Source organism: Nematolebias whitei, chromosome 18 (assembly GCF_014905685.2).
Source record: "Nematolebias whitei isolate Nwh7 chromosome 18, NemWhi1, whole genome shotgun sequence".
Lineage (NCBI taxonomy): Eukaryota > Metazoa > Chordata > Actinopteri > Cyprinodontiformes > Rivulidae > Nematolebias > Nematolebias whitei.
This window is the reverse complement of record NC_056515.1, coordinates 14,825,315-14,850,331: the sequence shown is the minus strand read 5'-3', so window position 1 is coordinate 14,850,331 and position 25,017 is coordinate 14,825,315. Positions and strand designations below refer to the sequence as shown.

The window sequence follows — 25,017 nt, the reverse complement described above, 5'->3', positions numbered from 1 at the left end:
TTTCTACTTTTTTTTCTTTCTAACAAAAATTTATAAATTTTATTATTTATATCTTTATGTATTTATTTTTTTTTTTTTTTTTTTTTTTAGCTTGTGTTCTGGTTATTTTAGATTTTGATTTAAATTAATTAGCACTCAGCATTCAGTCCAGTACCACAGAAAAAGATAATTTTCTAGTTCCCGTTTATTTATTCAATAAAAAAAAAAAAAAATAAAAAAAAATTATTAATCCCAGAGGGAAATTATATAATTTATAATTTTTTGTTAGAAAGAAACAAAAGTAGAAACTCGAGGGAACTTGTCCTGGTGTGAACGTGTGGTGACCACAGCACCACTGCCACTGTTATATGTTGTCATGAGACCAAGAAGTTGAAGTTTAGGTGTAAATATTGTACATAAAGTAACATTTCAAGTCTATTTTTGTTATGATCGCAGAGAAATGTGAATTTTCCTGGCAGGGCTGAGTCTATTCTCAGAGGTGACTGCAGCTCAGGGCAGCGTGATGACCTCATGGAGAAGTCTATTTCTGGAGTTCCATGGTCCACTGAGGACGATGATCATGATAGAGATGATGATGATGGTGTGTGAACACCTGAGGCTTTCCATCCGTGTGAAAGAGGACAAGCAGTGCGGACAAAGACATCTGAAGGTGTCGAAGGCTTCAGGCCTGGGTTGTTCTGGAAACAAACTGGTCAACTATTGCTGCTATCACCCAGACCAAAGACCTGGAACCATCTCCATTGATCCTATTTATCTTCTGCTTCTCATCCTTTATTTCTCAACGTGCCATGATGCTCTGACAGCAGGATAGCAATCAGAAAATCAATTTCTGCTTACAAAGTCAGAATGCTAAATTATCTGGCAGGTCACTTAATTTGATCTTTAAGAGAATAAGACATCAACAAATCATCCTTGAAAGAGTCACATGACCACAATGACTACGATTTGAGTTACAAAACAGTTGCATGAAAATTTACAGAAAAGGTGCTTTAATTAAAACAATTCACTTCATGCTAGTTTTGATTTCTTGCACAATGAAAATATGAAAATGTCTACTTTACCATGAGAAAGTCCGTGAGCTCACTGTTCAAGAGCTGCTTCAGTTCACCTTTGTTCAGCTTGTGTTTGTCACCTTCATTTCCAGAGTAGTTGTAGAAAACTGTTATCAGTGCACCCATAGCACCCTCGAGTTGGCTCGGCATCCTGATGAAAGGATAGAAACAACCACAGGTTCCTAAAGCAAAAACGGAAAACAAAAATTATGTACCAACGTCATCACCTTTAAACCATTATTCAGATAAAAGGAAGAAATGATTTGTTGGTAAACTGGTCTTCTAACCTTGTTAGAATTATGCACAAATGTTGCAGCGCAGCTGGTTTGTTAGGAAATGGGGAGAGGCAAAGCAGACAATCCCCTATTCATGTGGAGATAATTAATTCCACAGGTGAGGAGCCCTTGGTAACTGTCATCCTTTCCGGATTTTAATCAGAGCGCTTAAGTGAAAAACAAAACATACACTGGCGCAATCCTGACGCCCTCAAGGGGATTCATTAAGGCCTGAGCCATGTGTGGGTCTGTCTTCACATACGTGTCTGCATCATCTACCACATCCCTGAAGTGAAGGAAGAGTAACAGTTCATCAGCGGAGGACAGCTTGATGCCTGCGGCGTGCTGTGAAGTATTAATCTGAGATGAAGAGCTCCATCAGGAATGATACACTGGCTTCTACACGCTCCATCATTAAAAGCTTTCCTTGAGGGAATTACCTTTCCATCACCTCCTTTCAGTCCAGAGTTTTAGACTAAGATCATCTGATGTGTAGAAGCGAGCCTTTTAAATCAAACCTTGATAATGACATTGTGCACAATCTCATGTGATCAAGCAAGACCTGTTAGCACTCAGAGAATGTGTTGAGGGTTCTTACAGACACAACCTCACCAAACTTTAACTCTATTGTTGTCAAACTGATGGAGTTATAGACATTTTAGTGTTTCCTAAGGTCAGTTGGCAGTGGCAGGCTTCTTGAACTGGGCTGACTCCCACATTTAATCAGTTGCAGATGTACACAAAAACAGGTCTGAGTTTCAATCAGATCTGTCCAGTAGATCATGTATGAAGATAAATGAGTCTCAGAAATAGTCACACAAGAGAACAATAAGATTTGTATGTGTATGTTAAGATCCACAAGCTTACCACAAGTTTTACAAATGCGTGCACACGGATCAACTTGTCCGTGAATGTGACTTTTCAGACTTTCTTACCACCTCAGAGTCACAAAGATAATGCTGCGTTCAAGGCTGGTGAAAAGCTGGGACATATGAGCCTTACCAGATTTTACGAGTTACAGGGAAAAGACAAATTTCTAACTTGGCACATTAGCTCATAACCCTTAAAATATGTACTACTACTTCTTGTTCTTCTTCTTCTCCTCCTCCTCCTTTTCTTTTTGTTCTTGTTCTTATTCTTGTTCACGAATCTGGGACAATGAGCCTGAGGTGGTTGGTGGTGACGACCGGATCAGACTTCTCCAACGTCTAAGAGGTGGTTTCATGCTTGGGGTCCGGTCTGCCAGACTGGTGCAGCACTTCCTGGACCTGGTGAAGGAGAGGATGACAGCTGGAGAAAAGCATCTCCTGCAGCTGTGGTCCACGGGGAATCGCCCGCCTGATCCAAAGGACACTTTCCCGGACATTAACCTGGATCCTAACTTTGTGAAAGAGTGGTCCTCTGCTACACAACATAGACCCAAAGATAGACTTGTGCAGAACGGGTCCAAAAGTACTATGTTATGTTAGGATCCTGAACAAGAGAACTCTGCACAACAGAGCTGTCAGCATGTGGGACGACAAGCTCAGAGGTCAGAAGCCCCAGTGGAGGACTCTTTACAAACCTCCAACAAAAAAACGGACTGGCGACCTTCAATGGAGGATCCTTCATGGCGCAATTACAACTCTTTTTTGTCGGTCATCAATCCTGAGGTTTTAAACGAGTGTCCTTTTTGCAGTTTGCCTGAGTGTTTTTCATGTTTTTACAGACTGTGTACGGCTGACGGCTCTGTTTAATCTTATGCCGAGGATCTTTAGCCTTTTTGACACAGTTTTCACCAAATCTTTTTTTATTAATTGAGAACATTACAGCAAAGCTGCTAAGTTTAAATCCCAAACTTTAAACTTTTTAGTGGCCGAAGCAAAAATGTCTGTTTTCTTGTCTCGCAGGGGCAGACTGCAGGCTGGACCCCAACTTGATGCCGTAGCTCTGTGGAAGTGCAACGTCAAGACCAGACTGGTGTTGGAGTTCTGCTTCCACAGAGACACTGGACACTTGGAGAACTTTGTGAGACTGTGGGGATTTAAGAAGGTTTTATGCACCATTTCTGATCAGGGAGAACTACAATACAACAAGCTCCTCGTGTAAATATTTTATTTTAACCTTGCCCTGATCACATTTTCTTAACACTGTTGTGTTAGCTTATTGTGTAAATGAAGTTTTATTAAAAAGCAAAATTATTTTTCTTGTTCTTGTTCTCATTCTTTGTCTTGTTCTTAATATTTTTCTTGTTCTTCTGTTTTTGTACTTTATTGATCTTGTTCTTCTTTATCTTCTACTACTACTTCTTCTTCCTCTTCCTCTTCTAAAGAAGGTTTTGTTTTCAAACCTGCCTGCTACCTTCTGCTTGCACCTCAGTGTCCATCACCAAACCACTTGCTTTAAACTTCTCAACGACTTGATTTCTGACACTGACCTTGGTCTTCATGATGCTGTTTGATCATTACTGTTTAGTATCAGAGCTGCTGTGTTTATCCTGAGATTAAATCACACACATAAGGGGCAGCTGTGGCTGAGTGGTTAGAGCAGTCATCCTCGCGTTGGGGGAATCGATTCCACAAGCAGTCACATGTTGAAGTGTCTTTGAGCAAGACACTGAACCCCTCATTGCCTCCGATGTGTGTCCCATGTATGAATGTGTGTGTGGAGGTAAATGAGGGAACAGGTTGTGTTGTAAATTGCTTTGAGTATCTTGATTAGAGAGACAGTTGGTTGTTCTGGATATAATTGCAGGGTATCAGAGCAAAGGGACTTTATACAAATTACCACAATGACTAACAGGAAAAAAAAATATTAATATCTATCCATCCATTATCTTTAACCTGCTTCTTCCATTTTGGGTCACGGGGGAATAAATTAATATATTCCTTCCAAACTGTTTCATGCTGCTGGTTGCCCAGCCTGATCATGTCCATCACATGGGCAACAAAAAGCAAACATGTTTCTGCTCATGCGAACACATGAATCTTGTTTTGCTGGTCTCTGTTCTCTCAGGTTCACCTGGTGGTTTCGAACCGTCAGCCTCTCATTGCAGGCTTTATTTTTAGCAGCTGCACCTTGCATCTTTTGTCATTTTATGTTCAATAGTCCCTCTGAAACACAAAGCCCTCTTTTGTCATTGTGTCAGAATTGACAGTGGAGAAAAACAATCTGTTGATCACAGAAGACACCTAAGGGAAGCAGGTTGTCAGATGGACGTTCAGCTTCTTTTCCACTGCCAGGAAGTTACAAACTTTCCATTTGTTATCAAGATGAAACAGCTTTACCTGAAAGCTGCCGATTATCAATGATCTGCAAAAATGAACCATTATTCACGTGGAAATCTTTAAACTTTAAATCAATTTTTTTTATTTAAAGGAATGACACACACACACACATATACATATATATATGTATATATATATATGTATATGGGTATATATCCATAAATCAACAAGTCCTTATTTATTTCACAAAGAATTCTTAGCTGTGATGCATGGTGGACACAGATTATAATACTGACTTCATGTTTTGCAAACTAAAAAATCACACAATACAAAACATTATTGATTAATATTTCATTATGTTTTTTTTACTATGTAAAACAATTAATATTTACAACACAACATAATACTGTCTAGTACCTTTCAAGTTATACCTGGTACTCATAGGGAAACAACAGGGTACTTACATGGCATGTACTTGGTACCTACATGGTAACACAGAGTACTTAAATAGCATGTCTATTAATGTATGGCAACATTACCAGACATGTTCCTGTTTTTAGTATTCTACGTTTATTTGATACTTTTCTTTTTAATTATCCTTTTAATTACCATTTTAATTTCACTTGTTAAAAAAATTGAATTTGTCCGGATCCTTTATGATTGTCTATTGCTGTCTTTGTTGTCTACTGTTGTCATCACTCTTTGTTGAAAGCAGGTTTCTCTTGTAAATGAGTCCCGGAAACTCAATGGGATTAACCTGTTTAAATAAAGGTTGAATGAAAAAACACGATGTATTCACATGGCATGTACATGCAGATCAGAACACAGTGCACTTACAAGGCATGTACTTTGTACATACATGATAACATGCACGGTACTTACATGGCATGTACCTGGCACATACATGTTACTGGTCAACAGCTTAATCTCTGACATGTACAACCAGTATATGTGAATGTACCATTTGTACAGGGTACTTAAATGGAATTTACTTGTGTCAGGATCTGTATGTATGATTTAAGCACTTTGGTAACAGCTTCTGTTTCAAATGCGCTTTATAAATAAAGTTGACTTGACTTTGTGTTTATATTTTCCGAGTCTGTCTTACCTGTGTTTCAGCTTCTCCAGTGTTTTTCCCCTCACTTAGTTTTTGCTCATGCCCCTCCCGTGCTTACCTGTTCCCCATTGTCTCTCAGGTGTTGTCATTTCTTCCTCATTAGTTTTGCTTTAAAACCTGTGGTGTTCTTCTTTTCGTTGTATGTGCATTATGCTCAGGCTGACCACGTTTGTTTCATATTCGAGTCTGTTGCGTTGGGAGCTGACTGCGGGTCGTCAGTCACTGCAGCTAGCTACTGCTAGCCGTGGGCCTTAGGCTTCCTTTCGGACCCTGGACCCGCACCCAGCCCCCACCAATTCCTCTGGCTCTATCTCCCTCAGAAGTGGCAACTCATACTAACAAATAAATCAAGGAAGCGTGAATTCAGTTTACCAATTGTATTAAAATCAAGGCAGGAAAAAGTTACAATTTACAGCACTGGACTCTCCGGTCTGTGACGCGTTCACAGACCCGGAAGAGCCCCGATGTCCCGTGTCATTACTCATTTATAGGGTCCTGGACTCCTCTTTCGCAGAACGGGAGCTCAACCTGTCAGTGTATGAGGGGGCGTGACTAAGTGTGATCTCAGTGGATCTTATGCGGTTCTGATGTGTTAGGAAATATGAGACGGTGCTTCAAAAGCCTTCCTACGTGATGTGGCAAGCAGATTAAACTATTCCTTGACTGATATTGAAATCCCAGGGAGACTCTCTTTAGAGTTGCTGGCCCAGTTTAACCCAGTCAGAACCGGGTCATAATTTCATTATAATCCCGTCTCTGAGCAGATCAAAACCATAGGACTAGTCCAAAAATATCTTAACAACTCCCCCTGGGCAAGGGTCCCCAAAGGGGTTCTCTCGCATAAAAACTCCCAGTTCAATACCGCCAGATAATCAAGCAATTAATCACTTTCCTTTGGTTGAATGTGAACTACTCTTTATATGTTGGCGGGAGATGCCTACAGGCTATAGCGTGTGACCTGGCAGCCTCAGGTCAAAATAAGATGCCAGAGCTGACGGCTTGCATAAAACCTGCCAGCCTCAGGTCGCCTGACGTAGCTCTCGACATCTGCCTGATGTGGTGCAATGACATAATGGAAATTTCTAACATTTGTCTAAGTCTGAGCTCTAAATATATGATTTAATAATTGCAGGAGGCGTCCTAATGCAAGAAAACGTTCTTATCTAATAGATGTTAATCAGTTTTGTAGAACCTGAAAAAAAGAAAAACTCTGTGCCCCCTTCCCCTTCAATCGTGCCGTCCCCATTTTATTTGCACAGAGCGCTGCCGGTATGTTTAGCCTGTCACAGCAGAAAATGTGTTTGTGTGAATAAAATTCTGATTTAAACAATTAACGTGTTTTAACATGCATATTGTATGTAAATAGTAGAACCTCCCAACTCCCCCTGGTGATCTAATATAAAAACATTCCCAATGAACCAACAAATCAATTTACCCATTTCACCACCCTTCAATTTAGTCCCAATTTAGATTGAAAAATGTCATGACTTCACCCCCTGGAAAATCTATATTTTAAAACCTCATTATATGTATTTATCAAAATCCTCTGGTCTCTCGTCATGGCCCAGCTGTAAAAAAGTTGTTATTTCATAGAAAACAATGTTAATAATTAAATCTATCATCGCAATTGCACCATCTAGTGGCGTTATTTCATCACTCTTGAAACTAATTCAACTTGTCTGCTGGATTCCTTAGATAGAGAACTTTACTAATTGGCTTTTATGTATCTGAATATTCCTGTAAAGTGCCCTGAGACAACTTTGTTGTGATTTGGCGCTATATAAATAAACTGAATTGAATTGAATGAATTACAAACACACATTAAAAAACTCATTCTTACCCATGTCTTCACAAATAAAATAGTTATTAAATAAAGAAATCATCAAGTAAACATTAAAAGGTAATATTTAGCTAAGTTCCATGCAAAAGTATCTTGTTCAACCAAGTTAGTTTTAAGGAAAAAACATCATAATGATCCATAATACTGTACATAAGCTGTCAATATTAAACCCATCCCAAAATTAGTCAGTCCATCAATCATCTCATCTCTCAAAGTAGTTGGAGAAGACCTGTCACCCAATTAATGCTGAGTTCAAAATTCAAATTAGCCACAATTCTAAAGTACACATCTGTACTTAATTGTTAAAATTTACCCAGAACTTAGTTTTGTATTATCTGTTAAATTTCCTGTTATATTCACCCGTGTTTGACTTCCTCCCAGTTAGGTTGTAACGCACTACTAGGAAGGTGCACTTAGTTATAACACCAAGAAGTTCACTCTAAAACACCCTTTTAGTTTCAAATAAAAATTGTAAGTTTCTTCTCCCACATTCAACTAATCAGTTTTGGAATTAATTAACAGATAGGAAATTTGTAATTCTACTTTCAAAATATTGCTTTTTCTCCATAATAGCAGTTGTTCTAATTTATCGTTCAAAAATCCCCAAGACTTAGCTTTAGATATAATCACATCATTAATTGATTAGCATTGAAAACACAACCTATAAATATCTGTAATGTTGTAGTGGACTAGGCCCATGTCAAAAACTAAGTCTAAGGTCAAAAATCTTGACCTTAAGAACCTTGTGGGACAGGAACTGTCATTTCATTGATTTGAATCCAGAAATACAGGTTCACCCATCCTGAGACTTTCTCTCTTGAAGATTCAAGTGAAAAGAACACTCTCTGTTTTATTATCATTACTATTTTACAAATGTTGATAATCAAAGTGTCTTAGTTCAAACCATTTTAGATGTTGCAGTGAACTAATCAATTTTATTAACTGTGTAATGATTTTTTTTTCTCACGCAAAATTAGAACTCATGTCAAAGCTGTTACAGAGTAATTATGCCTTTTCTGATTTCTGCTTTTGAATGAGCAAGTGTAAGTTGGTCCAAGGTTGGAGTCAAACGCAAAACAAGTTGTTGGCATGTTTTTAGAATCCTCTCAGACATAAATATAGAGGTTTTTGGCACCTGTTTCTGAAACGCGCCAAAACAAAACTCTCTCTGTCTGTGAGAACATTTCTGATCTTTCCATAACAATTCTTGCTGTCTTCTAACCTCTTACGTCACAAAACACACCCCGTCTGGTCGGTTCTGACCAATGGTAATACTCCCAAAAGTGAACCGGGAAACAGCTCTTTAAAATGTCAGTACTTCCTGGTCTACTCAGTTCTGGAGAGGTTCTGTTGAGGCTCTGCTCGAGATCTGTAAACTACACAGTTCTGTTAGAAGCTCTGGGATGATCCTGACATGACAACAGAGTTCTTCCGAGTTCCATGGGAATATAACACTTTCACTCGCCACTACTTCTGACGAGCTACAGCCATCCTAAGGAGACGCTGGACAGGTAGCGTTAACGGAACACCATATCTGCTGATTATCATCAGAAAGGTAATGGGTCAAGTTTCCTACCAAGCGTACCGAGGCGAGCTGGGTTTCTGATGGAGAGTGTCGGTTCTGGTGAACACTTACTTCCCTTCACACACCCTCTTACTCCCTCTTAACTTCTTTCATCTTTAAACTTTTCTCTCAAGTAGAAATTCTTCCAGATATTTTAGAAATGTCTGTGTAAAATGCTCACCCACATCCATGTGGGTAAAAGATCATAATTGTACAGTTTTCATAAATGTCTGTGGTGAAGCAACGGAAAAATCATGGCCGTATGATTTTTCCTGATTGATTGCTTATGTTGTTATTTTCATAATTTGCCAAATTAATGTAAATGTTTGATGTTAAATTTTGATTCTGTAAATAAATGACCGCATTCATTTTGATGGGTCAAATATAAATGACGTCTCACGTTTGCATTTCCTTAAATTCAATGCACGTTTTATTCAGTCCAGAAAAATGAGGAATCCGTGTTAAATGATGAATATATCTGAGCATCTGTTCATCTACAATGTCAAAACAGTGTTCTATAATCATTTCAGTACATGTAAAAATCCAAAACCTCTAGTCTAGCAATAATCATTCATTAACTCATAACTTAATAAAATCAGTAAGTTCACAGTTTCAAAGTGTTTGATTAGCTAAAGATATATTTTAAAAACGAGGAAAGAGGGGACAGGTGTCGCTCTCGCTTGAGTTTACTCTTTGTTGCATGCGCGCTGTGAGTGACGTCCAGAGTGCATGGACATAAAAACAGCAGCGGACGACGGAGGAGGTGATGGTCGGAGTTTATTTATCATGTCAGCAGCAGAGGAGAGACACGGTTCATTCATGGCTCCCAAAACGGCACGACAGCCATATTTGTTCATAACTTTATTATTAGGAACACACGAGACAAAATGAGAATGGTGAAAAAAAAAACCTAGTCCCTGCAGCAAAAAAAAAGCATGTTTTCTAGGGTCACATGCGCCCCCCCCCCCCCCCCCCAGCCCTTCCCCCGGGCCCCCCCGGGGGGGGGTGCCCCACTACTTGAGAAGGACTGCTGTAATGCATGCACAGATGCTGAGAGCGGCCGTGTGCGCCACGTAACACTAAAACGCGTGCACGGGACAGAGGAGGTGAGATGTTCAGAATCAGAATCAGAATAAACTTTATTGGAATTGCACAGAGGTACAACGCGAATATGTACGTACAGTCGTCCGAAAGTTGGGCGGAGTGCACAAAGCTGCAACTACAGGAGAGCGCGGCCATTTTATCCTTATCAGATAATAATCTTAGATAGGAAAAGGGGGAGAAACATGAGGGTAGATAGTGGTATTACAAAAAAAGATCTTTCGCATCTTGTCTATCAAGACACTATTTGAGACATCAAAAAACTCAACCAGCAAGCACAATTAAAACATGATTATATTTGCATTTGACATCAAGGTGTTGAGATTTGTCCATGAGCGTTTTTTTTTTTCAGATCAGCCACAGTTTCTGAAGACGTTGTTCCAGCCAGCAGTTCTGATAAGCTTGCACAGAAAGTTCTCGGGGTGGTGGGGGGGGGGGGGGGGGTGCGATAGATGAAGCTTTTGTCCTTGGGTACTCATGTCCCAGGAGAAATTTGATAGTCAGCCTGTCTCCGAGGCCGTTGGGAGTCTGATTCAGATAAGCTTGATTTTAGTTTTTTCTTCAGGCAGACAGATTTTTTTCTTCAGCCTTGAGTCCATCTGGGCATTCTGGTTCCGAAAATGCCTAATTGTGGGATTCCATTCCACTGATCCATGCTATGAGTCTCCTTCAAAGGTTGAACCCACCACGCTGACGAGTCCCAGAAGCCGCAGGTGGTCTGTGATTCTCAATCGCCTCCACATTATGGTTAAGCTCCTAAACCAGACGATTTAAAGTTCCCACAGTGAGGACCAGACCTACACACTGACACGGAAGCTTTTCCATGGCCAAAACTGCTGCCGATGTCTTCTTCAAGAGTCGATAAAACAGAGCCCCACCGATGCCAAAAAGCAGAGTCCCTGCTATTATAAGTCCAAATATGTAAACGTCTTCAACATCCTCCTGAGACAGGACTGATAGACACATCATCTGCCACACTCCCCACGAATCCATGATGTACCCCACAGCGTGAGTCTCAGCTGGACACGCCGGTTCTCCAGGACCTTGTCGTTTTGATAAAAAAATCTTATCAATAGAGTTGAATGTCCACAATACCAAATCCATAATCTTCTTAATTTATGTTTGGGAGATGAGACCCAGGTGCTTCAGACACACAGAGAGCAGAGCAGGAAGAAGGAAAAAAACGGGGGAGGAAAAACAGAAGCTGCTACCTCGATGAAAGCCTGGGAGATGTTGCTTCCTCTTCAGAATTATGAGGAAGAAAATAAAACCCATCCAAGGTTATCACTCGATCTGAATGAGCTTGTGATGCTTTTCAGAGCAGGGTTAAAACGAAGAACAGCTGAACTGCCGTCAGCTTGAATTCTGAGACATGAGGGAGCAACAGAGAGAGCAGATAATCACTCACTCTCTTTGCTGACGTCAGAGCTAACAGCAGGGCTGTTTTTAATGACAGAAATTTAAGTGAAAACCTGATCTAAAGGCTCAAAGGAGCTTTGATCAGAGCGTGCAGGACCATCATTAGGTCTCACCGTGGAGCTAGTGGACGTGACATAGATCTGTGTCTCTGTACACCTTTCAGAAAACGTTTCATCAGCGGGTGGTTAAGAACTGTTCTGTCACTGAAAAACCTCATGACAGGAAGAAATAGCTGCAGCATAAGTTTAAATTATGCTGAATGCTAAATTTCTGTCCATCAGTTGCTGTAGAAATGACAGCACACCACCTAGTGGACATGAGATGGCCTCCATGCCTTTCTCTGCGCACTAGCGCTGAAAAACTGTCCACTTGATATGTACAGCGTTGTGGTGGAAGCAGCTCGTGTGCCCTGAAACGTACGCACCACATCCAGTGGGAGGCCCATCTTTTTCTAAACGGATCCGTTCAGCGGCCAAACCCAAAGGTGCTGACCTATTTCTGGGTAACTCCTGATCGCTCTTCCTGCCTGGAGGAGAGCGCCTCCACGGCCGATCCGATATCAGTCGCTGCAGATTCGGGAACCACAGAGCGCTTATGTGCTCGGGAGCTACGAGGATGACTGACAGTTCTTTCTCCTGGACCCAGTCCAGGGTCCGTGATATCAGCAGTACTGGAGGGAATACATAAAGAAGCATTTTTGGCCACGGGCTGTGAGCGAAGGCGTCCACTCCTAACGGTGGGTCGTCTCAGTGAGAACCATAATTGGCACTGGGAGTTCTCCCGTGTAGCGAACAGATTCACTGCTGCTCGGCCGAACCTGCTCCAAAAAACTGAGAGATCAGCTCGGGATGGAGGCTCTAGTCTCTATGGCGGAGACCGCCCCTCGACATGATATCTGCTCGCCTGTTCAGGACGCTGGGAATGTACACTGCACTGATAGAGAGCAGGTTTTTGTGTGCTGTGGAAATGGGACATTACTTATTTACTTATGGTGGGTTTAAAGTCAATTAAATTAATCAGTTTATGGTGTTTACTCCCTTTCATTATAGATGTGTTGTCACATAGAGATTGGACGACGAGTAATGTGAGGTAACTTTTTTTTAACAAAGACGGGTGTGGGGTTTCACATTCTAGGGGCAGTTAGAAACTCTCCTAAAAGAAACAAATAGTAAAACTAGTTTATCACTCCGAGGAGAAGGGACATAGGATGAGCTCAATGTCATGGCAACAGTATGAGTGAGCAGATGATTATCCAATCGAAAGAAGAACCTCCCCCAAGGGGGTACAGGCTTAGGAAAGGTTTATAACATTGTGTAATGAGGAAGTAAAGTCAGACACTCCTGGGTGGCCATCTTTAATGACCTCAAGGTGACATACTCTGTCTGTCTCCTGATATGCATTTCAGTCTGTGTTCTGTTTTTCTGTTTTGTCTTGTGCTTTAACTTTGTTAAAAATAAATCCTTTAAAACTAAGGTGAAGTCTCCGGAGCAGTACCTGTCCGATCAAATGAACACGCAGAGGGAAAACTGGTTTCCCTCAACAGTGCCCAACACAACAGTTGTTTTGCGATGCGTAACGGTTGGGCTGAGCACACACCTCCCTGACTGTTTATGTAAACTGCCATCACTTTGTTGTCTGTGTGGATCAGAAAATGCTGATCCCACAGCAGGGGGCAAAATGCTGAGTCACGTTTCAGACCGTGAAAACATTCTAGCACATTATGTAAAGTGACATGTGGTCCAGCCACTGTGCTCCCACTGCTTGGGAAAGACACATTCCTCCCAGCTTGACAGGAACGCATCAGTGAAAAACTGAGACATGTGATGTAGGCCTGCTGATGGGAACTCCCTCTGACAAAATGAGAGGGTTTCCCCAGTGATTCAGATCGGTTCTCACGGAGGGGGGCACAAAGACAATCCGCCTCTTCTGGCGCACAGGATCTATGAGCAGATGGGCGAACCATCTCTGAAGGTGTCTCATGTGAAGTAGGCCCAGCGGAACCACCATGTGGACCGCTGACACCGTCTCAAGAGTTGCATGACAGGCAGAGCTGTCACTATGCTGCCGGGTTTGACACGGCGGAACTGAACTTACAGACTTTCTGTTCTCGGCAGTGATAAAGGGGCTCTCATTGTGGTTGAGTTTAGCTCCACCCCCAGATAAACAATCATCTGGGACGGGCGAAATTAACTTTTCCCAGTTTATAGAAAACCCAGGTTTAGCAGGTGTAATGCTAGCATTTGGTTTGTGCAGCTGCTTCCTACCTGGACTGATCTAATAAAAGCATATCGTACAGATAAAAAAGAATTCTCATTCCTGCCATGTGTAATGGCTGTAGAGCCGTCTCCACGCATTTTGAGAACATGTGTAGGGTGAGGGAATAACCGAACGGTAGCCTGTTGTACCGATACGGAATCCCCTGGAGGAGAAAAACGCAGGAATTTTCTGTGTTTCAGAATGATGGAAATGTGAAATTATGCACCCTTCAGATCTATAGAGGTGAACCAGTCGTTCTGGTGAAGTTCTCCAGCAGCTGTTTGATTGTCAGCATGTGGAATTGTCTCTCCATGATCAAAATGTTGAACATGGACAGGTCAAGAATGGGTCTCATCCCTCCGTTTTTTTTTTCAGAACTAGGAAGTAGTAGGAGAAAAAAAAGACACATTTTCCTCTCTGTTGGAAACTCTGGAAATCATGTTTTTCATCAGGAATTCCTGAACTTCTGACTGCAGAGAAGAGCTCTGTTCTGGAGAAGACAGGACCGTCTCTATAATCCCTCTGAACGGTGGGGGTTGCGCTGCGAACTGCAGCGTGTAACCCCTTCTGATCAGATGGTCCATTCATCTGTCCAGGGAACACACTCGCTGCCACTCTGAGTAACGCTTGGAGAGCGGGCACGCATTTTGTGTGTCGTGTTTCTCATGGACATCAACCAGGCTAAAACCCCTTACTGTCATCACCCCGCTCCGGAGATTCTCCGGGGAAACCCAAGGTGGGGGCTCCGACAGAAAAATGCTGTATGTGTGCCTTTGTACTTAACCCAGGCTGTGGTCTCATGCTAGAGCTGAGGTGGGCCGGCACGCATTGAGAGGAGGCGTGAGAGCTTTCTGAGTGAAAACGCCTTTTCGGTGGAGGCTGCAACGTTTAAAAACGTTTACTCCCGCTGCACGGTGAGATGACAGAGAACGGCAGAAAATAAAAAACGGGCACTGGCTAACAGCGAGGGATTTTACTGGACTCGGTCTGCTGAAAAAAACATCATTTTTAGCTAACGTCGCAGATGAGTGTTTCGTGATATTACAGAACTGCGGTGCCATTTAAAATGATGTTCAGAAGTTACCGGCTCGTTCTGTGTGGGAAAAGTGAAAAGAGAGGCAGCTGCGAGCTCAGTTGATCTGACAGTCAGGCTGGAATCAGATGAAACTTTACTTTCAGAGATGTTTCTGTTATATTTCCAAACAAACCTCATCAAAAAACACACACATTCCCCTCAAGGAGCTGTTCCCTGGTGGCTGTTCCCTGGTGGAGGGGGCCAGCAGAGGAGCGGAGTGTGAAGTCGCTGCCGCAGTTGTGGAGTGCCTCTGCTGCTGTTGCTGGCCATGGTGGTCCTTCCAGCGGCTGGAGGACTGTGACGTCACCAGATGGTGTACAGTCTCTGAGACCTCCTCGGACCTCTGCGATTTCTCAAGGATGGTCCTGAAGTTGGCCCCGAACAGCACCTCTGGGGTGATGGGGCCCTCCAGCAGGTCTTTCTGCAACCTCTTGGACAAGAACGGTGAGAGGCGGAGCCAGGTGGTCCTCAGGATCATGGTCATCCAGGTGGCAATGCAGGACAGGCAGACCGCAGAGGTGGCACATGTTTAAGATGACATCAGCAGCTTTACAGAGAGAGCTCTTTGTCTTCTCCAGCAGGTCTGCTTCTTCCAGCCTCTTAGAGATGCTGTAGGCCAGCAGGGTGATGTTGTTGTTCGCTGCGGCCATCTGGAATGAGCACTGGTGAGCTCGGTTGGAGACCTTTGTCACCATCTGGTCATGCTTCCCTGGAGGGACAGGTTGCTGGTCCATCCTGGAAGCTTTTGCTCTAAGTGCCACCGCCAGGTTTGGCTCCAGCGGGGGGACCGAGAAAAAACACCAATCAGTAAAACCCTCCACTCTGAAGATGGAGGCGAAGGTGGAGACGGATGTCTTCAGCTTGCTAGGCCCAGTTGCAGCCTCGTTCCAGTGTGACATCACAGCTGGACAGCGAGGCCAGATGGGGTCAGGGCGACGAGCCGGGGCGAAGCCAACCTTGCAGCCAGATCATCTGATCAGGGCAGAGGGAGGCGAGGGACGGAAAGTCCCTTGTGTTAACATCCTCCTGGATTATGCCGGGCAGCTCTGAGAGGAGGGTGCAGACGGCTGGGAGCGGTGTGGTCGCCGACGTGGGAAGATCCGAGGTGGCCGAGCATTTGCTCGGCCGCTCGTCTTCCATCACTACGCTCTCCAGGAGAGAGAGGGCAGCTCCGCATCACCTTTCTTGAAGGAATCATTCGATTTACTGCGTGACTCTGCGCCAAAGAAGGCGGTGGCGTTGTCCTGTGCATAGCATCCCGCCACAGGAAAAAAAAAAACACTCAGCGGAACTGCTGCCAACAACGCCTTTTTCGAGGGAATCATCCGATTCACCACGAGAAAAAAACATGTTAGAAAAGGCGGTGGCGTCGTCCAGTGAGTAGCGGCCCTCCATGGAAAAACATTCAGCGGGGCTGCTGCAAAACATCGCCTTTTTCTAGGAAATCATTCAATTACCGTGAGGAAAATACGTTAGAAAAGGCGATGGCATTGTCCAGCGGGTAGCGGCCTGCCACGGAAAAGCACTCCTCGGCGCTTACCTTGAACAAGGCTGCTCGTCTCTGCTTCTCCTCAGGGAGGAAGAGCTCACCGGGACGGCAGGAGGTTGGCGTGGTGGAGACCCAGGCATCCTTAGCAAAGGTTGTGCCAGGCAAAGCTGGACAAATTTTCCATCTTCGTTCTTCTGACAGTGCTAGCTAGCTGGCTGAAGAAAAAATGGGAGTCGATTACCCGGTTTCACCATAATTTATACGGACTGGGGGTGAGGCCCACACAGTAGGTGGGCGTGGACTAAAGTTTTCAGTGCTGCGCTGCGCGTGAAGGGATAAACCCACTAGCGATAGCTTTAAAGAGCGAAGCCTATACAAAATAGAACAAGATATCTGTAATGGTGGAGGTAATGAAGTTCATGGTATTACCTGAAGCATTTAGTGAGGCATTTATGCCTTATCAGTCAAAATCAAGGCAAAAAAGAAACAAAAAGCGACTAATAACCTAAAATAGTTACTGCAGTAGATGTTTTCATGCCACAGAGCAACACAGGCTAAGAACTCACAGTGAAATTCAATATGTAAGAGTGTAAATTTTATACACACAATCTATTAAGCACTGTACAAAATCAGTTCAGTTTTAACAAAGACTAAACTTGTGCAACCAGGTTACCACATATATCTACATATAAAACACACAAAAGCACAAATAGCTTTTTTAGTGAGTCAAATTACTTCTTCTCATCCTGAATATTTTATTGTACTGTTAACCTTGTGTTAACCTGCATATGACAAATAAACATAATCTGAATTAAGCATTAACATTTTATTTAACCATCAAGCATACAATGTAATTATGACAGAAAATGGAGGATTTACCTGCAGTTACTTTTGTAGAGATGAACATGTGGTAGCTACTTCCTGTTTATAACTTGTGATCAGCGGATGGGGTCGTCCCCGGCTTTTTGCGTTTTCCAAACTCTGTTTAATTTTTGAAAACGAATAAACTGTATCCCATCCTCTAAACTCTCAGGGTAACACGTATCTGTATTACCTGTTCTCCACTGTCACAGTTTAACCATTTTGTTCTGGTGATTTTTCACAAACACTTCTGACTGTAGTGTCCAGGCTGCAGCCTCAGGTAAGGGGCGTTTACCTTTGGGACAAATTGAGGTTGTCGATTGGTCAGTTGCTGACACGCCTACCGGATTGATTAACAGGTCGCGCAACAGAGCTGCAGCCCTGCGGTGGAGGTGGGGCGGCAGTGACAGCGTGTTCTGTATTTATATGTTGTTAATAAAAAGTTCTAAAAGATAAAAAAACAGGGAGGGCAGGACCAGCAGCCCACAAATCAGACCGGCCCACCGGGAATTCTCCAGACCCTCCTGATTGGCCACTCCGGGCCTGGGGTGAAGCAGAACAACTCAGAATCAAAGTTTCAGCCTGCCTCAGCAATGCCAAACCACCACCTTCCAACATCAGTAGAGAGGAGAGGGATGCACTCACCATTCTTAGCAAAGACAAAAACATCATCATTCTCCCAGCAGACAAAGGAAGGTGCACAGAGATTTTGAACCAGAAAGACTATCATGAGAAAGTTATGACTCTCCTTAGTGACTTAACCACTTATGAACCTCTGAAAAGAGATCCAGGAAGTGGTTACAAGAAGAAATTGATAGATTGCCTGAAAATTTTGGAGCAGGACAAGGCTATTGACGTATTGTGTACCACAGACTGTACCCAGGGGAGGCCACACCTAGTCTGTATAGTTTACTTAAAAACCACAAACAAGGTGTACCTTCAAGACCAATTGTTGTCATGATTACCTCTGTCACTTACAATGTTTCAAAATATCTGGCATCTGTACTCATCCCTTTAGTTGGCAGCTCAGAACATCACATACAGAACACCATGGACTTTGTGGATAAGGTGAGGGATGTCATCATGGAGACTGATGAAACAATGGTCTCTTTTGATGTCACACCACTCTTTACGTGCATTCCTGTTGATGATGCAGTAGAGGTGGTCAGTTTAAGATTAAAATCAGACGCCACTCTGAGCACCAGGAACACGCTTTTCACAGAACAATTGTGTCAACTCTTGAAACTATGCCTGCAGTCAACCTGCTTCACATATGGGGGCCAATACTATAGACAGAAACATGGGTGTGCTATGGGGTCTCGTCTCCAGTTTCTCCTATTGTTGCCAACCTGTACATGGAGGAGGTAGAAAAGAGAGCCTTGATGTCCTTTTCAGGGACACCACCAAGTCATTGGTTCAGGTATGTTGATGACACCTGGGTTAAAATTAAATCTCAGGAAGTCCAACATTTTACTGACCCCATCAACTCTGTGGATAAATACATCAAGTTCACATGAGAAGATGTGATAAATGGCAGGTTGGCTTTCTTGGACTGTGAGGTCTCAGTTTCTGATAGAGGACATTTGCAAACTGAGGTGTACCGCAAACTCACCCACACAGACCAGTATTTTCAGTTTGACTCCCATCACCCTTTGGAGCACAAGTTAGGAGTCATCAGAACTCTGTACCACAGAGCAGACAGCATCCCCACTCACTCAGGAGCCAGGCAGAAGGAGAAATCACACACAAGACAGGCTCTAGAGCAGTGTGGATATCCTAACTGGGCCTTCTTGAAAGCAGAAGAGACACCCAAACAGGACTCCAGTCAGCCAACAGGTGAAAAGGAGGAACCCAGACCAGTGGTCATTCCGTATGTTGCGGTAGTATCAGAGAAACTGAGATGTTTATTTTCTAAACACAATGTCCCAGTGGCTTTTAAATCCCAAAATACATTACTGCAAAGACTGGTTCATCCCAAAGATCCAGTCCCCAGGCACAAACAGAGTAATAATGTGTATGCTGTTCAGTGTCAGGAGGGTGATCAGTCTTACATCGGGGAAACTAAACAGCCAATGGCCAAAAGGATGGCCCAGCACAGAAGATCAACATCATCAGGCCAGGATTCTGCGGTCTACACTCATCTCCAGGCCAGTGGTCACTCTTTCAGGGATGAAGATGTTCACATCCTGGACAGAGAGGAACGATGGTTTGAGAGAGGAGTAAAGGAGGCCATCTTTGTGAAAAGAAATCGTCCATCATTAAACAGGGGTGGAGGCCTCCGGTAACCCCCTGTGAATAGTAAACAGCCATCAGTGTGCTAATGATCCATTGTTAGGCTGATGGTCCTTCTTGAGCATGTGATCAGCTGGTTTTGGTTGTCAGCAGCAAAACTGGTTGATCCACTCTGAGAAGGCGCTATTTAAGAGACTGAGCTGAATACAGCACCTCAGACTGAGGAAGTCTCTCGGATGAGAGACGAAACGTTTCTACATTTTTTTTTTTTTTGTTTTCTTGTTTTTTGAATGTCCAGAGGACCAGATTGAACTTTTTTGGACTTGGTAAATGTATCAGGACTCCTCAAATGTGTCCTTTTTGCAGATGACACCATGTTTTTTTGTTTGGGTAAAGATGTAAAATGGATATTGGAATTGATGAAGACAGAATACAAACTTGGTTTAAACTAAATTAATTATCATTAAATTTAGATAAAACTAAATACATGATATTTAGTAACAAAAAGAGAACTGTTAATGATCCATTTAAAATTGAGGGTGTTGAGATTTGTAGAGTTAATGAGATGAAATTTTGGGGTGTAATCATTGATGAACAGCTAACATGGAAAAATCACATAAATTCTGTAAGAACAAAAATAGCTAAATCTATTGCAGTACTATACAAAATCAGGGAATTATTAAATGATAAAGCTCTGTACATGTTGTATAACACAATCATTGTTCCACATTTAATCTATTGCATTGATGTTTGGGGGAAAGCGTGTAAAACATTTACAAAACCTATTTTTATTTTACAGAAAAGAGCTGTAAGAATCATCACCAGAAAGCATTACTGTCACCCATCAAGCACATTATTTTATCAACTGAAGTTATTGAAGTTCCATGATTTGGTAGATTATAGTATTTTATCAGTTATGTATAGGGCTCAAAATAGCACATTACCATTAAATATCCAAAGAAATTTTGTTAAAAGGCAAAGTTGTTATAATCTTAAGGGGATAGAGATATTTGTCAAACCAAAATTCAGAACTAGTCTGAAGGGAAGTTCTACCTCAATCCAAGGAATTTGATTGTGGAATTGTCTAGAGAGTGATGTTAAAAATGCCAAGTCAATGTGTACATTTAAGAAAAAGATCAAAGCTGAATTGTTAAAAATATATATGAAGTAGCTTAGTGTGTGTTTTGTATTAGAATTAGAAAAATTAGAAAGAGTTATTCATTTTGTTCTGTTACTTGAAAATTATTATGATTGAAATAATTGTTTGAAAAAAGGGGCAGATATAATAAGATTTTTTCTTCTTTCTGCTGTTTTCATTTTAAATCTCTTGTATTTTTTTATATATAGTTATGGAACTGTTTTGTATTTTTAAAATGAATAAACTTTATACCATACCATACTATACCATCCATCCATCCATCCATTTTCTTCCGCTTATCCAGGGTCGGGTCGTGGGGGTAGCAGCCTAAGTAGGGAGGCCCAGACTTCCCTCTCCCCAGCCACTTGGGCCAGCTCTTCCGGGGGGAATCCCGAGGCGTTCCCAGGCCAGCCGAGAAACATAGTCCCTCCAGCGTGTCCTGGGTCTTCCTCTGGGCCTCCTTCCGGTGGGACGTGTCCGGAACACCTCACCAGGGAGGTGTCCAGAAGGCATCCTAAACAGATGCCCAAGCCACCTCAACTGGCTCCTTTCGACATGGAGAAGCAGCGGCTCTACTCTGAGTCCCTCCCGGATGATCAAGCTTCTCACCCTGTCTCTAAGGGAGAGCCCAGACACCCTGCGAAGAAAACTCATGTCGGCCGCTTGTATCCGAGATCTCATTCTTTCGGTCACAACCCAAAGCTCATGACCATAGATGAGGGTAGGAACGTAGATCGATCGGTAAATTGAGAGCTTCGCCTTTTGACTCAGCTCTCTCTTCACCATGACAGACCTGTACAGCGCCCGCTTCACTGCAGACGCTGCACCTATCTGCCTATCCGTCGCATTTGGCTGTGAACCGCTCCAGCGAAAGCTGTAGATCACGATCTGATGAAGCCAATAAGACCACATCATCTGCAAAAAGCAGAGACGCAATCCTAAGGCCACCAAAACGGATCCTCTCAACACCTTGGCTGCGCCTAGAAATTCTGTCCATAAAAGTTATGAACAGAATCGGTGACAAAGGGCAACCTTGGCGGAGTCCAACTCTCCCTGGGAACAAGCCCGACTTACTGCCGGCGATGCGGACCAGGCTCTGACACTGGCCATACAGGGACCTAACAGCCCGTATCAAAGGGCCCGGTACCCCATACTCCCAGAGTACCCCCCACAGGGCCCCCTGAGGGACGTGGTTGAACACCTTCTCCAAGTCCACAAAGCACATGTAGACTGGTTGGGCAAACTCCCTCCAGGACCCTGCTGAGAGTGTAGAGCTAGTCCAGTGTTCCACGGCCAGGACGAAAACCGCACTGCTCCTCCTGAATCCGAGGTTCGACTATCCGACGGACCCTCCTCTCCAGAACCCCCTAATAGACCTTACCAGGGAGGCTTAAGAGCGTGATTCCCCTGTAGTTGGAACACACTCTACGGTCCCCCTTTTTGAATAGGGGGACCACCACCCCGGTCTGCCAATCCAGGGGAACTTACCCCGATGTCCACATAATATTGCAGAGTCGCGTAAGCCAACACAACCCTACAACATCCAGAGCCTTAAGGAACTCTGGGCGAATCTCATCCACCCCTGGGGCCCTGCCACCGAGGAGCTTTTTAACCACCTCGGTGACCTCAGCACCAGAGATTGGAGGGCCCGACCCAGAGTCCCCAGGCTCCGCTTCCCCAGTGGAAGACGTGCCGGTGGGATTGAGGAGGTCTTCAAAGTATTCCGCCCACCGACCCACAACATCCCGAGTTGAGGTCAGCAGCACACCACTCCCAATATAAACAGTGTTGGTGGTGTACCGCTTTCCCCCCCGAGACGCCGGATGGTGGACCAGAATTGCCTCGAAGCCGTAAGGAAGTCGTTCTTCATGGCCTCTCCGAACTCCTCCCATGCCCGAGATTTTGCCTCAGCAACCACCCGAGCCACCTGTCGCTTGGATTGCCGGTACCCATCAGCTGCTTCCGGGGTCCCACAGGTCAAAAAGGCCCGATAGGACTCCTTCTTCAGCCTGACAGTATCCCTCACCGACGGTGTCCACCATCGGGTTCGAGGGTTGCCGCCGCGACAGGCACCGACAACATTGCGGCCGCAGCTCTGGTAAGCCGCCTCGACAATAGAGGCACGAAACATGGTCCACTCAGACTCAATGTCCCCCACCTCCCTCGGAACATGTTCAAAGTTCTCCCGGAGGTGGGAGTTGAAACTCTGTCTCACAGGAGACTCTGCCAGACGTTCCCAGCAAACCCTCACAATACGTTTGGGTCTGCCAGGTCTGACCGGCATCCTCCCCCACCATCGGAGCCAACTCACCACCAGGTAGTGATCAGTTGACAGCTTTGCCCCTCTCTTCACACGAGTGTCCAAGACATGTGGCCACAGATCAGATGAGACAATGACAAAGTTGATCATCGAACTGCGGCCTAGGGTGTCCTGGTGCCAAGAGCACATATGGACACCCTTATGCTTGAACAAGGTGTTCGTTATTGACAATCCATGACGAGCACAGAAGTCCAACAACAGAACACCACTCTGGTTCAGATCAGGGGGGCCGTTCCTCCCAACCACACCCCTCCAGGTCTCACTGTCATTGCCCAAATGAGCATTGAAGTCCCCCAGCAGAACAAGGGAGTCCCCAGAAGGTGCACTTTCCAGTACCCCCTCCATAAGCACAAACGACAGTCAGAACCCATCCCACCATACTATACCATACCATACTATTTCATACCATATCATACCATACTATTCCATACCATACCATACCATACTACTCCATACCATACCATACTATTCCATACCATACCATACTATACCATACCATACTATTCCATACCATACCATACTTTACCATACAATACCATACCATACTACTCCATACCATACCATACCATACCATACCATACCATACCATACCATACTATACCATACCATACTATAGCATACCATACTATTCCATACCATACCATTTTATTTATAGAGCACAGGGCGGCTGTGGCTGAGTGGTTAGAGCAGTCGTCCTCCAATGCAAGAGTTGAGGGTTCAAATCCACCAACAGTCACATGCCAAAGTGTCCCTGGGCAAGACACTGAACCCCTCATTGCCTCCGATGTGTGTCCTATCGGGGTATGAATGTGATAAAAGCTCTGATTAGTCTCTTTAGAATGATTTGTTCAATTAGCTTTGTAGAGATAGTAGAGAGCTGTATGAATGGGTAAATGAGGCACAAATCTTAGTGTAAAGTGCTTTGAGTATCTTGATACGATAGAAAGGTGCTATATAAGTACAGTCCATTTACTATTTACCATTCACTTAAAACAGCAACAAGGCCAACCAAAGTGTTGTACAGTAGATTCTACTGTACAACACTTTGGTCCTTTGCTTGTTTCTTCTACTGAGTAGAAGAAACAAGCAAAGGACACAGCCTGGGCCGGATTTTAGCAGGGGCTTACAGGGGCTGCAGCCCAGGGCCCCGGCATTTCGGGGGCCCTGAAGGATGTTTTGTGTTTTTGTGAATGGACAGTGTCAGAATTTAATCAATGACTATGATGATTTTTACATCACTGATGAAAAATGTTCCAATTTGTTCTGGCAAACGTCCATCTTGAATGCTTGCTTGTTATTCGTCCACTTTTGACGCATCTTACGCATTGGGGAGGAGCGTCAGGGAATATTATTTTACAATGGCAGACAACAGAAAATATGACAGCGGAGCGCAGAAAAGAAGGAAGAGAAAAGAAAAAGAGCATCGCGACAAAGAGGCGATAAACAAAATGCCTAAACTGACAGGCTGACTGAAAGAACTTTGGGGCTGTAAAATAATTTGAAAACACACTTGGTCTTTTTTAAAGTTTATCTGCTAAATTAAAGTAAAAATTTAAATGATTGTAGATACAAAACAAAGATTTTGCATGTCTGCATTATGAGACAGGCTCAAAGTTTCTAACTTTTCAGGGTTGAGTATTGTTTTCTTATTTGGGTTACATGGTTTGTGTTTGAGTAAATGTCGGTTGTGTTTGTGGTTCTAGTTCCTCCAAATAAGATGAATGCAGAAGTGTCATTAATAAATGGAAATCTGTATTTTGTTCTTCATATTTTTCAAGATGTTCTCTGTAAAAACCTTGGTCTAGAAGATGAAAATTGTTCATTTGCACCCACCTCTGCTTTTATTGAGAACAGGGGGCTGTAAAAAATCATAGAATATGAAAAAAAACTAGAAAATGATGCAAGCATCATATTCTAGTTTCAACCCCAACATGTGGTTTAGTCTTTCTAGAAAAGAGTTCAGTTGTTTTGTAGTTTGTGACAACTGGCTTATTAAAGTTGTAAGTTGTGCAAACTTACTGTTCGGTCATTTTCTGCTCATCCTCTAAAACAAAACAAACACATAAAAAAAA

General features: G+C 43.3%; 2 protein-coding genes across 2 annotated transcripts in view; both read right to left on the bottom strand.

Moving 5' to 3' along the window:
• The window catches only part of s100z (S100 calcium binding protein Z), a 4,986-nt gene extending 3,767 nt beyond the window's left edge, over positions 1-1,219 (bottom strand). Inside the window, exon 1 of the mRNA XM_037692104.1 lies at positions 1,062-1,219. Within this exon, the coding sequence (XP_037548032.1) occupies positions 1,062-1,202 (141 nt within the window). The 5' untranslated portion in view covers positions 1,203-1,219. The remainder of the gene's footprint in view (positions 1-1,061) is intronic.
• The window catches only part of pde8b (phosphodiesterase 8B), a gene marked incomplete at its 5' end in the record, with an annotated part of 154,850 nt that overhangs the window by 116,392 nt on the left and 13,441 nt on the right, over positions 1-25,017 (bottom strand).